Source organism: Drosophila eugracilis, unplaced genomic scaffold (genome assembly GCF_018153835.1).
Source record: "Drosophila eugracilis isolate 14026-0451.02 unplaced genomic scaffold, ASM1815383v1 contig_1890, whole genome shotgun sequence".
In the NCBI taxonomy this organism is placed as follows: domain Eukaryota; kingdom Metazoa; phylum Arthropoda; class Insecta; order Diptera; family Drosophilidae; genus Drosophila; species Drosophila eugracilis.
This window is the reverse complement of record NW_024572744.1, coordinates 60,646-78,613: the sequence shown is the minus strand read 5'-3', so window position 1 is coordinate 78,613 and position 17,968 is coordinate 60,646. Positions and strand designations below refer to the sequence as shown.

The window sequence follows — 17,968 nt, the reverse complement described above, 5'->3', positions numbered from 1 at the left end:
CTCAATTGTATCAAAAAATCTAACCAACACTATAATACCAAGCAAAACAACAACATCAACACTCAGCAATCAAAATAAAAACGCACAAGAAGCCCGCCAAAGCAAACCACCTACATACTACGACGACATCTTAACCCACACCCACAGAAGACCTACTAGCTCCAAACATATGACAAGCGTAAAAACACAGGACCTATACCTTCGAATTTTTTCAACAAATAGGCACAAAATCATCTACCACCTCCAACCAATCAACCTTTAAAATGACCATGAAAATTGTACAAGGGAATTCGAATGGATATCTTAACAACTACTGCGAACACTACTTAATCATTAAAAAACACTTACCGCTTTTAATAGCATTACAAGAAACTAATATAAAATACCTCAATATACCAATAACTGTTAATTACTCCCTAATAGAAAACAAGAGGAAACGCTATAGTCGAGTGCCGCGACTATAAGACACCCGTTACTGTTTTACACAATTTTAAAATATTTATTTTGCTAGTGGAAATTTCCAAGCGCCACCTATTGTCGGAGAAATCATGTTGAGTAACTTATAGTGACGTCATTGCCCATGTGAGGCCTTATAACTTATATTTCTTCATATACAGCGAAATAATGTTCCGATTTGAAAAATCTTTGGTAAATCGATAGATATTCACAAAAATATATTTTACACCGTCAAACGAAAACATACATAATAATGTTATGGACGCCACAGTTCCGCGGTTTGTGGGCGTTACAGTAGGCGTGGCCGAATGAAAATTAGGGACAAGTTGCAGTGGCATCTTTTAAATACGCATTTTTAAGCACAACTTTCTAGCTCTTATAGTTCTTGGTTTTTTGAGTTTTGTGTGCGTTAGAGTGGGTGTGGCATAAGGGGCATCATAAAAACCAACATGCTTAATTCGGACTTTGATGCGAAAAACATCATTAAAAATGCTTGGTCTGCAAAAACACAGATGGAAAACTCACATGGAACTACTAAACAACAATCTCAAACACTATATTAACGTAATAAAATGTCTCTCAAGCGCAAAGTTTAACTGGAACACATCTGCAATCCTAAACGTCTCAAAAGCAGACTACGGTCTTCTACTGCGCAAAGTAAAGTCAAAAATCAACACAGCCTTTAGAACTGCTTTCGACTATACATACTGATACCAAGACTAAACATACTGAATTTCAACTCTTTAGCTCTTATAGTTCCTGAGATTTAAGCGATTTTAGTTTTTCGTGATTTGTGGCCGTTAGAGTGGGTGTGGCATCATGCTGAAATAAACTTGCGCTGTCCAGGGATCTCAAGAATCTTCATGCTTAATCTCAACTTTTTACCTTTTCCTGAGATCTCAGCGTTCATACAGACGGACGGACAGACAGACAGACATGGCTCAATCGACTTCGCTGTTGATCCTGATCAAGAATATAGATACTTTATAGGGTCGGAAACGCTTCCTTCTATCTGTTACATACTTTTCAACGAATCTAGTATACCCTTTTACTCTACGAGTAACCTCGAAAATAAAATTCGACTTATTTCGGCATACATCGCTCCGAACAAATCGTTCTCACTACAAAACCTTCAGGCTGTATTAGACAACTCTCCCACACCCACAATTGTCACTGGTGACTTCAACGGCTGGCACAAAAACTGGGGCCCAAAGCAAAACAATCCTAGAGGGAAAATACTAGAGAAAAACATAAGAAAATCTAACTACAATCTTCTAAACGATATGTCTCCAACACATATCAGCACACACAACTCTCTAACAAATGTCGATCTGACTTTCGTCAGCCCACTCCTTAAAAATGACAGTACCTGGCGCACAGAAGATAACCTTTTTGGAAGCGATCACTTCCCCGTCATAATTAACCTCTTCCCATTAAATACTGCTAACTTACAATCAACCACACGCAAACCCACTTTCATTATGGATAGGGCAAACTGGCATAAATTTGCTCCACACACTCCGTGGTCCTTTTTGTGATTGCATATAACACATTAACAGAAAAGCTCACACTTCACCCGAACATCAGCCTAAGCGCATACGCAGATGACTTCAACATCATCCTAAAACTAAACAAGAGGAAACGCTATAGTCGAGTGCCGCGACTATAAGATACGCGTGGAAATTCACAAGGCGCCACCTATTGTCAGAGGATGCATAGTTAGTAATAAATAGTGACTTCACAAACCATGTGAGGCCTTATAACCTAAATTTCTTCATAAATAGCGAAATAATCTTCTTAGTTAAAAAAACTTTAGTAAATCGATAGATATGAACAGAAATAAGTTTGTCAAAGTCAAACGAAATCATTCAAAATAATAATTATAGACGCCAGTTTTCCGCAGTTTGTGGGCGTTAGAGTGGGCGTGTCCGGATGCAACTTCGTGGCGAGTTGCAGTGGCATCTCTTAAATATATATTCTTAAGCACAACTTTGAAGCAATTATAGTTTCCGAGATTTTTGCATTTTTGGTTTTTCGGGTGTTGTGTGCGTTAGAGTGGGCGTAGCTTGATCGGAAAAACAATTCGCATTAGGGACTTCTAAAAAACCTACACGTTTAATCCAAACTTTCTATCACTTATAATTTCCGAGATAACATTATTCGTATCGTCTATACCTATGACCTTAAATATATGAACGGACATATTCGTTAAACGTTCGGTGACTTCGTTCAATAGTCCCTAAGGTTTGATGGTGGCGTGCAGTCGATGAAATGTTGTCAATATTCATATATTTGCATAAGTCTCCTATTATACTGTTCTTATACTCTGTGCCCATGTCTGAAGAAATAAACTTCATTGGGCCGTAAACGAGTATAAAGTTTTCAAAGATTGCTTTCGCAACGCGATTTGCGCTTTTATTCGGAATTGGTACTGTTACTAAGTATTTAGTTAAATCACAAATAATTGTGACTTAGTATTCGTTTCCTTCGAACGCGGTAATGGGCCAATAGTATCAATTAACCGTGTCAAAAGCTGATGTGGGTGTCTCGGTAATGGTAATTGGCGTTCTTGTATGAGTGGTTGTCTTAGATTGTTGACAGGTCTGACAGGTTTTTACGTATCTAGTAACTACTTTTGTCATGTTTGGCCAATAGTAATGTAGCCTTATTTTTGATAATGTTCTCGTTATTACTGAATGGCCTCCTTCGATTAGATCATGAAATTTTTTAAGATTTCTCTTATATTCCTTTCTTTTTTTGTTTTTGTCTACTATGATCACCTCTGAAAGTAGCGCTATTTGTACTTATTTTAATGTACGGTTGCCCATTTCTTTAAATTCTCGTAGTAATACTGACTTTAAAATCAGTGCGCTGGGTGCCAGTTGGAAGTGTTTTATGTTTTTCATTCTTGCGTGTATCTCAAGCCTTTGGAAAATTTTTTTTAAACCAATTTTCCCATTAGAGTACAAATTATCAATTTTGAGTTGTGAAATTATTCGTATTCCTTTAAGTTTCACATATTTCCTGATATCATTGTTATTTCCTTTTCTGATTTCTGATCCTGATTTTTACGTGTTTCTGACCCGGTTGTAATTTTCATTACCCGTCTATTTATTGACTTCAGGTCATTTTTTGTAATTCTGGACAGCGGCGTCCGTCTCATAATTATTTTTCCCTTTGAGGTATTCCGCAGTAAAATCGTATATTTCTAAATCTAGCCTCATTCTTGTTAATTTTTAACTGGGGTCTTTCATTGAAAATAGATATATTTATGGTCGATGGTCTGTTTTTACTATAAAATGTCTCCCGTAAACGTATAGTCTGAAGTATTGTATGGCCCAGTGGATGGCTGCTAATTCTTGTTTAGTGGTTGACTTGTTGGATTCTCCTTTTGTGAATGATCGAGACTCATATGCAACTGGTAAGTGCGCGCCCCCATGTTCTTACGTAAGTACCAGAGAACGGCAAGGGTACACCCAGACAATGAGTGCACTCGAATCATTTGTGCCTTTTCGGCACTCAGAGTCTGATCGGCACCCTAAAATAAGGGTGTGTGTCTTGCACAGCTCATTTCGAATGTGCACTTGCGCACTAGTACTCTTTTGAATAGACACCCGACACACTCATAGCAAATGAATGGAGTGTCTGGGACACCCATGTTTTTGGGAAAAGTGAGTCGGGTGTCTTCAAATGATTCGAGTGTTTCGGGTGTCTTCAACTGATCTGAGTGTTTCGGGTGTCTTCAGCTGTATTGCATGAGCAGGTCATTGAGGGTTGACCGAATAATTTTACATGAAAGGAAGGAAGGAAATCCCAATAATGGTCCCTTAAAACAGGCCAAATATTTTAGGATTTTCCGTGTCAGGTCATCTACTTGGTAATTGCAGTGCAATTGACTTATGATCTGTATTCTTATATGCATCTGCAAAAACGGTAATAAGTTTATAGGTAGATGTCTTGATGAAGACACGGAAAATCCTAAAATATTGATGTAATGTAAGTTTTTTTTGGGCTTTTTAAGACTTTGTCATTGAAGACTAATCACTTGATTATAAACTCTTATTTTTGAATATTAGTTACTGAAGACGGCAACAATTTTTATTATTACAAATATACTTTTCTAAGATTAAAATTAGTCCAAACGGAAAACAAATTATTTTGAAGGGGCTATATTTATGTTAAATTATTGGGATTTCCTTCCTTCCTTTCGTGTAAAATTATTCGGTCAACCCTCAATGACCTGCTCATGCAATACAGCTGAAGACACCCGAAACACTCGAATCATTTGAAGACACCCGACTCACATTTCCCAAAAACATGGGTGTCTCAGATAATCCCTTCATTTGCTATGAGTGTGTCGGGTGTCTGTGCATTAGAATCATGTGCATAGAATTGAGTGGGTGACAGAAACGCAAACACTCAAAACACGCAAAGCGATCTGTGCACTCGGGTGTGAGCTCTTTTCTTGCTGTTCGTGACTGCGACAAACACCCGAAATGTATAAGTGTGATTCGGGTACCAAAAAAAAAAACCCCTGACGTTCTCTGGTAAGTACCTCTCCGCAAGCGTAATTGCTAGCATCTACTGCTATACAGAATTCTTTGTTGAAATCTGGGTATTGTAAGAGTTTTGGGCTCATTAAGGACTCTTCTACATAATTAAAGGCATCATTACAATCCTTGTTCTATTTGAAGTGGGCATTTTTCTTGCAAAGTTTTGTTATATGCCTAGAATAATATGCAACATTTTTTATGAATCTTCTATAGTAATTACAGAATGCTACGAAGCTACGAGCTTTTGGGCACTGGATAATTTTTAATTTCTTCGTATTTATTTTCATCTGGTAATATACCCTATGACCCAGTTAGGTAACTTCGTGCATAAAGCATGAACAGTTTTCTGGATGAAGTTTAAGGTTAAATTTGCGGCATAACTAAAATACTTTTGTTAAATTGCTGAACATATGTTGTTCGGAGCATCCTATGACTAATAGATCGTACATGTATAGGAACGCCTGTGATGGTTCTAGACCGGAAAATGGTAGGGCCATCATTCTCATCCGAATGGCAATCACGTCTAACGAAATGAACCTTTATTTGTAGAGAATGATGTAAGGATTCTGGACTTTTCGGACAACTCTATTTGGTGAAATCCGGACATAAGGTCCAAGCAAGAAAAGTATTTAGCACGACATAACTTATCCAATATATCATCTATGTGTGGTAAAGGAAATTTGTCAGCTAGTAATTTTTTGTTTATATGTCTATAGTCAACCACTAGTCTTCATCGATTTTCTGTTGAATTTGGTAGACATTTTTTTGGAAGCAACAATAATAGACTGTTATATTCTGAAATTGATGGTTCGACTATACCATCCTTTTTTAATTTGTCAACCTGTTTGTGTATTTCCGGCTTTTCACTTTCTGCATTAGTTCTTATATAGTTCTTATATATATTGGTGCTTTATGGCTTAAGCGAAGTTGTTATTTATAAAAATTGTTAGCTGATATCGGTTCCGTTTCAAGACCGAATATATCACTATAGGTTGTACACAGTTCTGACAATTTTGTTTGGAATTGAGACGGGAAACTTAGTTTTTTAATACTTCTTTTGTTCTATCATTACTGTACTTGGGTTTGAGTTCCTTGGGCTTTTGCATATCATAGTTTTCTAACAACTCGAATTTTATTGTATTAACATTTAAACTAATTGTTTCAGAGTTTGTATTTAGAAATCGGACTGTTGCACAACTCGTGTTAACCAATGTGCTCGGAACCAGCATACCTTTAAATGGTTATTGGCTCGGAATAAAAGCAGACGGTTCTTTTGAATTAATTTTTACTGTTCTAATTACTTCTGCTCTACATGGAAGTAAGAGAGTATTTTTGAAAACCGAATTGTGCATTGGGATTTGTATTGGAAAAGTCAAATTATTAGGTCTTAATACTAAAGAACCTTGGGAGTCTTGAAAATATAAGATACAGTTGAATTCTTTAATGAAGTCTATTCCCAGAATGCCATCGCATGGAATCGGAAAATCAGGTGGGACTATTTGAAAGTCATGTGGTAAAATGACATTTTTTGTTTTAAGTTCCACTAACGCTAAACCCAAGGACTTTGTAGAACCTTGTCCTATTCCCGTTTGATTTAAATTTTAGAATTGTCTAATTCGGGGTACTCTTGATTACATTGTTTTAGTAATGAAATCTCGGCTCCTGTATCTACTAACAATGTTAAATTTTTGTTGGTTTTTCTCTACCGTCAAGGGGTCCTCCTCGTTTTCCTGTGTGACCCTAACATTTCGATTATAGTTATTTCCGCGGTTTGAGGAGCTGTGGGTTCCTTGCGGTGTGTTGTGATAATAGCCACGGTTATTGTAATTGCCACGGCCATCTGCCCCGATATATGTTATTTCCTCGGTAATTGTTTTGTTTATACCGAATATTATAAAATAATACGGCGTTCGATTGCCCTGTTGCTTCGGTACAACTACTGACAAATTTAGTTACGGCTTCGTTCATATTTGTGAACGTTCCCGCCTGCATGATAAGATTTACCTTAATAATTGAGCAGTTTGCCTTCACAGCACTTTGGGTGCTATATTTAGATGTTAATTCTAGTGGTAAGCCATCGTTTATATAAGCTTGTAATGCTCTGGTCAGATCTTCTATTTCTTTGGCATATTCATTTGCTGGTTTGTTTTTTTGCTGCAAATTCATGAGTTTGATTGATAAAACCTCAACCGACTCTCCTTTGACTGATTCACCCAGCTTTGCCACAATTGTTTCTATTGTGTTTTCCTCTCCAATGAGGTTGCCCGCATATCCTTTTAATTTTGTCTTTATTAGTTGGACTGCAGTGTTTTCATATGATTCTTTTATTCCACCTACAAGCTCCAAGGCAACTAAGAAACTTCGTAGATTTTCTGCTTTGCCATTAAACTCAGAAATGAGTGAAGCCGCAGTTTTTTAAAAATTGAACATTGGTTTGAGCCATTGTTGCCTCTTCCAAGTTCTCAACTATGTCGTTAATGTTTTCTGTATCCACCTTTACTTCTGTTTTGCTGACTTCTAGTGGGCTTTCGAACCCTAAGAAATCTTCACTAGTATCTTCCTTAAAAATATCAGCCAACGAATTATCGTGGACATCTGTGTAGGCAATTGTTATATTTGCCTCTATTGGGTCTTTAACGTTCTCTGGTATATGGAAAACAATCTCATAATTTGGAGAGCTTTTCTTACAATAGATATAATCTGATTATGAATAGGTATTACTCGACTTTCATGACAAGTAGATACTGATTCTCGACTTATTGCTATCGCTCTTCTTACTTTGTTGGCGTTAATGATAATTTCGCCCAAATGTTTTTGAGCGTTTCTTTTCTTATGTGTGTATTTTTGTTAACACATTTATAACTTCTCAAAATCTCGGTCTTTTTATTAGCTAAGAATTTTTCTAGTCTAAACCATTGGCTACTCATTAGCCTGTTTAGCAATATTTATGCTGATTTTGAATTTAATGTTCCCTGCCAGCATTTCGTTGCGGTCGGTAACAGATTTAACTTTCACTTGAGGAATATGCCTACTTCTGTTAACAAACTCTGGGTATTCTATAATTACCCTGTCTAAAGCATCCTTAGTTGTTGACATTTCTCTGTACCGCTATGATAAAATGTATCCCTTAGTTTTAAAAGCTTGTATTTACTATATAAATTATTTGATAACCATATGAGTAATCGATTATAAATTTCCTCATGTAAGCTAAGATATAGAATATTTATATATGTATATATAATCGTTTTATTATTCCCCATGAAAAATGTATTTGTGTTTTTCTCTTTTTTTTTAAATTTTATCGAGCTCTTGGGATCGGCCCTAATGCTCTCTACACAAATATTCTCTTTTGATACATTTTTTATATAGATGAAATGCACTTTAAGCACTACTTGTACTACTACTTGTACTACTACTTGTACTACTACTTGTACTACTACTTTTACTACTACTTGTACTACTGTTTGAGGAGGTATGACATTATTCACGACCCATTTTTACATTTTAATTTGATTAAGATTTTTATAAATGTAGAGGGGATAAGATGTTTAGTGAACCTATAAATGATGTGGTTAATAAGTGCACTACTCGAGGTTGGGGTGAAAGTTCTAGTGAAATCCAACAGGCAGATAAGTAACAAAATCTTATCTTTGTGTGAGGAAAAACATCTACAAGCGGAGTCCCCACAGTCCTAACAAATGGGAGGGTGGTCCACAAGGACAACCTTAAGTAACCAAGCACAGATATCAAATCGTCAAATTGCTTGGAGACTTATTATTTTTTCATTTCTAGACAATTATCAATTATTATTATAGCTAGTTTTACATCTTTTTACACTATTTTAATTTCTTTTGATGGTGGGCGTCCTCATTATGAACAACTATAAAACATCCAATTTGCAGGTTTACATCCATATCCCTACTCTTCCTTCTAACCAGGACATCAGCACACGTCACCGACTACTCTCAAGCCAAATCTATTCCCATCATTGATGGTCGAATTTTAGTGTGATAAAAATTTGCATTCTTTAAGCACTCAGCAAACTCTCACAATATAGGCGCGTACAGACACAGACAGACACAGATAACATGAGCAGCATGTTTCCCCAGTCACATATGCACAAGCTTTTGAGCGTTGAAATCGCTCGCCTTCGCGACCTGAATTTAGAATAAATTAAATTTACAGAGCATCATCGTCGTACCTAATTACATACGCTCACGAAGTGATGCATCAGAAATATGTCAGATCCAAAAACTAGTTACGATTTTAATATTGTTTCTTAAAAATGATTGACATAATATGGATTATTCGAGGTTTGTGGATACTGAAATAGCCTTTTACTTCGCTGACATAAATGTATAGAAAATGCATGCATAGCACCAACTTTCGAGCTCAGATACCCTTTCGATACCCTTCACTTTTCGAATAACGGAAATAAAAATAACAGCAGGAAAACAGGCTGGCACAAAAAACATCTTAAAGACATAGGCCAAGGGCATGACAGTGACAAATGGTTTACCTGCTTTCTTGAGTTTCCTGATGTTAGGTGAGAAAGAGTCAAATTATCTTTAGAGACAAAATGTGCTCTAACATCTATAAAAAGATGTGCAGCTCTTTTATTTAAAACCCGTTCTTCAAATTGTTCATCGGTTTCATTTTCCATTTGTTCGTCACTATGATTCTGTAAAAGGAAAATAAATTAGAGATGAATATATTATGTATTATATAACTCGCATTGTTGTTCATAATTATTATTTAAAATCTTTAACACCTCAGCTGAAAATTTTAAAATAAGAAACATGTTAGTTTTTAAGTTATTAAGTTTTTTACTGAGATTATGAGAAGTATGCATTTAACAAGATAAATTACAATGGATCGAATTTTTTATCCCTTACTTGTAGAGTAAAAGGGTATATTAGATTCGTTGAAAAGTATGTATGTTTGATTTACCAAAGATTTTTCAAATCGGATCATTATTTCGCAATTTATGATCGCTATTATGTATATGGCTAGCCTCACATGGGCAGTGGACGTCACCATCAGTTACATGCCTTTTTTGACAAAAGGTGGTGCTCTAAAATTGTATATAACAGTAACGGGTATTTTATAGCCGCGGCACTCGATTATAGCGTTTCTTGTTTATTAATAGTCGGCATTTTTGATTATTTCTACTTAGGTTTAATTGTCTTGCGAATAATATAAAATGGTCCCCAATAGTCTACGTCGGAATATTATTTATATTACACAGCCGTAAATGATTTTTGAGCCATGAATTTCTTGTTGAGAAATTGGTGTCTCGCGATATCTCACGAAGTCTGCGAACCGTAATCGCCCTGAGAACTCCTCGTTCTCTATTAAGGTCGTCGAACATGCGCCTTCAAAGTTTTAAGTGGTTGACTAAGATTTTTGATTATTTATATTTTTAAAATGTTGCACCACAAATCTTTGTTTTACTTATGATTTTTGTAATCGAGAATAACATTTTGGCGTACACACAGTCTTCTGATAGTAATGGCGCACAGCCAGCATTCGAGCGTTTATATACGGTAGAGGCTGTTTTTTCGTCATTCAGGCTGACGCCTGTGATTACTAGGATAAGTTTTGGTAATTTTCCCTATGGGCCATTTACCAACACTAGTAAGCTTGCAGATTCTGGTCAGAAGCTTTTGTAAATATTTACTTGACCCTTGAAGTCAAAACAAATATTTTGACATAGATAAAAATTCTTACGGATTTATAAGTGTATTTCCTTATAGACGGCATTTATGGTACTTCATGTGCTGCTATAAAAAGTTCGCCAATTAAAGTGCCCAAAATTAAATGCTCTTAAATCCGTGGATTCAGTTGGCCTTGGCGTAACCAGGCGGAAGTTCACAATTGTTCCATTTTCGACTGTGTAATTAAATTGATTGGTCTTATCGTTATTTTGTTTTCCTTTCAGATTGTTAGGTCTAAGGGGTGTCAAACTGGTCATTGGTTTGGAATTGTTGTTGTAGAACCACAAGAGATTATAGTTTACTATCTAGCATAAAATTGCGCCTGGATTGCTACTGACTGGCTTTTGATTATTATCTTGGCCAAAAACCTATACTACCAGAGAGTCACTCCAGAAACTGGGATTCTCTCACCCTGTCTAATAGTTTGGGTGTTACGGTATGAATTCGATTCGATATAATAAAACTTATAACGGTTGACAAGCAAGCAAGTAGTTAATCGTGGAGTTGTAAGTACATTGCCCAGCGCAGCCTAGAATAACGTGAAGAAAATTATCAGTTTCCAAAAATTATATTATTATTACATATTTATATATTCTCCACGACAAATAACTGTTTCTAACCTGCATCGACAACACGTGTACACGTGGTGCAGTTATTAGCGTTTCATGCCATAACTAACGTAACAACCCCTCTTCTTAAGTTTGTCAATTTGTTAGCATGCTTAATATTAATTAATTATGAAACAATGATCACATTTAAAAAATCTTTAATTAATTAATATGTATTGATAACAAACAAGCTAGCAAACGCTATAGTCGAGTGCCGCCTATAAGATACCCTTTACTGTTTTACACAATTTTAAAATATTCATTTTGCTACTTAAAATTCCCCAAGCGCCACCTATTGTCGGGGAAAGAATGTTGAGTAACTGATAGTGACGTCAATTCCCACTTAGTTTTGTGATTTGTGGGCGTTAGTGGGTGTGGCAGGATGCTGTAAAAAACTTGGGCTGCCTAGGGACCTCAAGAATCTTAATGCTTAATCTCAACTTTGTATCTCTTATAGTTCCTGAGATCTCAGCGTTCATACGGACAGACGGACAGACAGACGGACATGACTCAATCGTCTTCGCTATTCATCCTGATCAAGAATATGTATACTTCGGAAACGCTTCCTTCTATCTGTTACACACTTTTCAACGAATCCAATATACCCTTTTACTCTACGAGTAACGGGTATAAACGCCAGTTTTACGCTGTTTGTAGACCGGATGAAAAACAACTATGAGCTCCGGTGGCATCTATAAAATATAGTCTCCTAACATTTTAGCTATTGTAGTTTCCGACATTATAGCGTTTTTGTTTTTCCACGGTTTGTGGACGTTAGAGTAAGAGTAGCCATATGCGCAAAAAAATAAAAATTATGACCTGGGAATGTTGGTTCTTTTGAATGGGATGGTAGCCGACAAACCACAAGCCATACTACTACAATCACACTCATGCAACCTAATAATAGTATTAATATTTTCACCAAAAAAAATAAATGTTACTAAAAGTTTTTTACCTACTTATGACCGTGACAGGTTCCCCGCGCGCATCAGATTAAAAAAAATTTGAACCAATTCAAAAAGGGGAAAGCTTGTTGACACCTGACATATAATTGAAATGGATTTGGGCAAGCAATAAAATGATAATCACTGAAATTCAAAATTGAATGCTAACCCACTATTTTTAATAGTATCAAATAAATAATTTTTAACCAAAAAAAAGTGTAGAGCTTACTAAAAGTTATTTACATACTTATGACCGTGACAGGTACCCCGGGCGCATCATATTTTACAAAAATTTGAGCCAATTCAAAAAGGGGAGAGCTTGTAAACACCCGACATATAATTGAAAATTGAATTTAAGCTAACCCACTATTTTTAATAGTAGAAAAAAAATAATTTGTAACCAAAAAACAGGTACTCCGAGCGCATCAGATTTAAAAAAAATCTGAACCAAAAAGGGAGAGCTTGTAAACACCCGACATATAATTGAAATAGATTTGGCCAAGAAATATAATGTTGAATACTGAAATTCAAAATTTAATCCTCACCCACTATTTTTTAAACAGCACAAATATGTCGTTTTAGTTACTTTTAACTATCAAAATATTTCAGTCCAGATTCAGTTCGATAATCAACATACTAATTAAAACTATAAAGTTAAGAATATTTGGAAAAAGATCATGATTTTTCACGTCGTGCGCAACCTCACCGTACTGCAACTTTAAGACAATGTCCCCCACTGATTGCACCACAAAATGTTCTGCAAGATTGTTACTTAAAATCATGTGCCACGACAAAAGTTCAAGGCTAACAATATTGAAGCGGTTGAACGAGAAAGGCATAAAGGTCATCCAGGAGTTTAAGGATGATGTAACTTCAGGCGGATAAGCAGATCCATGAGCTCATTGGCAGCGTTTTCCTGATTTTTCCATATTTTTACATGTTTACATAATCAGCGTTATCGATGGTGATGTATTTGTATGCAGTGGGAAGAAAAAAAACTATGACGCGCATTAACCAGTAAAAATAGCACCCAAGGGGGACAAAACAAATTATATTACACAATAAGAAGTATAACATGAAAAAAAAATTGTAAAATTACACTAGTGCCATAACAGCAGCGAAAGGGCGCAATTTCCTAACCTAGGCAAGGGGTATATAAGGAGGACCAGTATATACCAATACATTCGCTTTCGTTTTAATAACCGACGAAAGTCACCTAATGATGTGAATTTCATTTGATGAAATAAAATATAGAAACGATTAAAGTTGTTAGGAAGACGCTTTGAAAATTTAACTGAGTTCTTATAAAAAGGTTAATACGTCGATAATGAAACCTTTGCAAGAAAGGTAAATTACAGACTGGGCGTTGTTGCCTTAGACTCTGGCTGTAATTATTTTTACTTATGTTTTGCGAGAATTATTATTAGTAATATAGCAACTGCTTTTTTTTGAAATCGTAAGCGATGAAAATAAATGCATCATCAGCATACTGTGAAGTCAGATATAGAATTTGATACTCATATTGGGGGGTATATAACGGTCTGTTCTACCCTTTATATACTTTTAACCCAACGCTATTCGTTGGATACTCTGAAATAGTTTATTAATTTGCATAAACTACTATTAACTAGTTTTATAAATAATTAAAAAACTAACAAACTACCTGAGTTGCAAATGTGGAAATTTCATAGTTTTGGTGATTGTGCCATCCTTTTGAAATGTTGTTTGCTCTTTTCAAAACTCCATTATCATTCAATAAAGGTTGCTCCACAGATTCATTAAATATGGCGCTAATTTGATCAGTGGATATGATTGGAATATCATCTATCTCGCCCATATGTGTATTCTGCGGAGTAGTTTGTCCGTGGTCTAGGCCAGTTGGCGTTGAGTCATCTTGATTGTAGTCATCCCCCATATCATGAATCGCATTTCTTGGTGTTAATGGCAGATCGTTTATTGACGAGAATTGTTCGATTTCATTTAAGGATAATAGGTCTGGGCTTTCCATATTATCGAATATGGTTGATTCATTTTGACAACTTTCGTGCTCTTTTGCAATTTCTAATGAAGTGCCAGATACCCCTAAAGATTTTTGGTCTTCTCTTAAAACTTCAGGTGCCTCTAAACTCTGAGTAAGTGAATCTGCTACGTGATCCAAAAACTGATTATTTAAAATATCATTCTTACGCTTGCGACCTTTTTTATTAAAAATAATAAATGCATTCTCGTTTTCTTTTGCATAATATTCCAATGCAAGTATTTCCATAGGCGCAACACTTGAGAAGTCTTCAATTAATGTTGAATGTGAGTATAACTGTCTATTATAATTAGTAAGTAAGGATCTGGCTGGTATATATCGTGATGGTAATGAAAACAATTTTTCAACACCTCCAGTTTCTTTCCAATACATTAATCTGAAAATTAAAGAATTTGTATATTATAGTTATCACTATATAACTTAGCTAACCTCTTACCTTTTTGTAGGCGGAGCCAGATCAAGTGTTGTTATTATATCAGACGTATCGGCTAATTGAGCCTTCATTTCTTCTCCAGAAATATTTTTTATTTCGTCAATTATAAGTTTTCTTTTGCGTTTTGCCTTTGTTACGCCCCTATAAATGGTTGCATCAAGTGGAGCTAGAGCGAATCCCTCATCCTCGTTTTGGGGGTGTGTTATTTCATTTATCTTATTATTATTAGGCACATTGGCGTGTTCATATAATTTAGTTTCTAAAATAAATATACATATCTTTTAACAACATTTTAAAAGTAACAAAAGACAAATGAAGGATAAATCAAAAAAATATATTTTTAGCCGACACAAATATAGTCCAGGGTCTTAAAAACACATATTAAAGAATGATAAACATTCATAGTTGTACTTGCATCTGTTTAAGTTTCCTTAGTTTTTCGCAACATTATAATCAAAATTGGGGTTTATTTGGTTGTACAGTGGCTCACAGCATAATTCGTGCAGTTGCCTAAAAAAAGTTATATTTATTCCGTTATTCCTGCTAATCGATTTTCTTAATGCACAGGTTTTTTTCATGCAGGTTATTTTGTGGAACAAATTCTACTTAACTTATTATTTGTAATTTAACATTTTTTGTATATTTTTTATGCTCTACTTTCAGTTTCAGAACAGCTTTGAGACCATTTCCCATGGGGGAAACTAATTGGTTTCCATTGGAATTTTTGGCCACTCTTTCATAAGAACAGTTTTCCGATCGTTTTTGATCATAATCTTACTCTTCCTTATAGCCTTTTCCAATATTTCCTATACATTTTCGATCACATTTAAATCTGGAGACTGTGCTGGCGTTATAACGACATAAGGGCAGTTCCAGATAAGCCAAGATTTCACAATTCTTGCTGTATGCTTCGGATCGTGGTCCTAGTAAAATCGAAAACGATCAGCAGGAAGAACGACTAGAACTTTTTTTTAAGGTAACTGCATGAAATAAGCTACGAGCCAGTGTAAATTTGAGCAGTCGAATGACTTTCGCCTGATTTATTATTTATTAAATAATTTAAATCTGAAGTCGTAAACAATTACATATTATTTAAAACTCTTTTATTTTTCGATATTCGGCTGACATGCAATAAAAACAAGACTATTGGAAAATTTCAAAAAGATAGCTTTATATCCGAGAAACTTAAATGGAAAATCAGAAAGTATATGCGTATATATCTATGTTATATATACTGAAATCAAATTAGCCTTTAAGCATTAATATAATAAAAAATACATATATCTTACCACCTTTTTCCTCAACATCATTTATAAATGATGTTGCTGGTGACGGAACATTATTACAATCATCAATGGCATCTTCATCAGAATCATCCGCGTTGGTAACAGCAGTAGGGTCTTTAACTAACTGCTCAACTGGTTGTGCAGGTTCGCCAAAAAGGTCATCTTCAAAAAGTTCTGGTTCTGAAAAAAATAATAATTATAATGTTACGTCAATTACAGTATGAATAATTTTATAAAACTCTCTTCGGCAAAAATAAAAACCGTGAAACAGAAACAAAGAAACAATAGTTTTTATACCCGTTACTCGAAGAGTAAATGGGTATACTAGATTGATTGAAAAGTATGTAACAGGTAAAAGGAAGCTCTTCCGACCCTATAAATTAGATATATTCTTGATCAGTATCAAAAGCGAAGTCGATTAAGCCTTGTCAGTGTATCCATCCGTCTGTTCGTCCGTCCGTCACGACATCCGCCACGGCTTGCTCGGATGTAGTCCAATCTGGACGTCCAATTTTCGATGAATGTAACGTTCTGGCCATCATCGTTTTTGAAGAAGTACGGCCCAATGATTCCACCAGTTTTTCTGGATGTAATTGTGTTTTGCCGTACTCTTGAGGATTAGCTTCAATCCAAATAACAGTTTTGTTTGTTGACGTAGCCATTCAACCAGAAGTGCGCTTCATCGATTTTGTCGACGATAAAATGGACGTATTATTTACGATTGTTTTTGAAATAAAATTTCACTATTTGCAAGCGTTGCTCAGGCATGATTAATTGCCAAACCAAATTGAAAATAAATCCATTGACAGCTCTTAAATCGGTCGCCATATTGAACAAAAGTTCAGATTAAGCGCCACCTATTGTCAGAGGAAGTATGTTGAGTATGCTTATAGTGACGTCACTGCCCATGTGAGGCCTTATAACCTTAATTTCTTTATAAATAGCGAAATAATGTTCCGATTTGAAAAATCTTTGGTAAATCTAGATATTAAGATATTAACAGAAATAAGTTATACAAGGTCAAGGCCACAGTTTTCCGCGGTTTTGTGGGCGTTAGAATGGGCGTGGCCGGATGCAACTTCGTGGAAAGTTGCAAAGGCATCTCTTAAATACGTGTTTCTAAGCAAAATTGTGTAGCTCTCTAATTTTCGAGATTTTTGCATTTTTGTTTTTTCGGGTTTTGTGGGCGTTAGGGTGGGCGTGTTTGATAGGAAAAAAACAATTCGCATTGGGAGCATCATAAAAATCTACATGCTTAATCCGAACTTTCTATCTCTTATAGTTACCGAGATATCAGCTTTTCTAGAAATTCCGAAAACCTTTTCCTTTTGAGCCTTGTGGGCGTATGGGTGGGTGTGGCCGGATAGTAGTACCACTATAAGATGCGCTGGCATCTAAAGATTATACTTTCTGAATTTCAACTTTCTAACTGCAATAGTTCCTGAGATTTCAGCAATTTTAGTTTTTTGCGATTTGTGGGCGTTAGAGGATGCTGTAATAAACTTGCGCTGTCCCGGGACCTCAAGAATCTTCATGCTTAATCTCAACTTTGATCTCAGTGTTCATACGGACGGACGGACGGACGGACGGACGGACAGGCGGACATGGCTCAATCGACTTCGCTATATCTAGCATAATAATAATAAAATAAAAACTAATAATTTCACAATTTATAATTGATGATTTGCACTCTTAAGAGAAAATAGATTTAAAGCAAGGGCTTGAGATACACACCGGAATGGAAAACATAAAAACCCAGCGCACTGATTTTAAAGTCAGTATTACTACGAGAATTTAAAGAAATGGGCAACCGTACATTACGAAAAGTACAAATAGCGCTACTTTCAGAGGTGACCATAGTAGACAAAAACAAAAAAAGAAAAGATAAGAGAAATCTTAAAAAATTTCATGATGATCTAATCGAGGCCATTCA

General features: G+C 35.6%; 1 protein-coding gene across 3 annotated transcripts in view; it reads right to left on the bottom strand.

Moving 5' to 3' along the window:
- Positions 1-17,968, bottom strand: part of LOC108114678 (double-strand-break repair protein rad21 homolog) — a 52,963-nt gene that overhangs the window by 889 nt on the left and 34,106 nt on the right. Inside the window, exons 4-7 of one of the 3 annotated variants that reach the window (XM_041817736.1) lie at positions 16,039-16,215; positions 14,753-15,008; positions 13,942-14,692; positions 9,529-9,690 (exon numbers count right to left, since the gene is read on the bottom strand). In XM_041817736.1, coding sequence (XP_041673670.1) covers positions 9,529-9,690; positions 13,942-14,692; positions 14,753-15,008; positions 16,039-16,215 — 1,346 coding nt within the window. Of the gene's footprint in view, positions 1-9,528; positions 9,691-13,941; positions 14,693-14,752; positions 15,009-16,038; positions 16,216-17,968 lie in introns of those variants that run through there. The other 2 variants (XM_041817737.1, XM_041817738.1) reach the window with 2 other exon arrangements.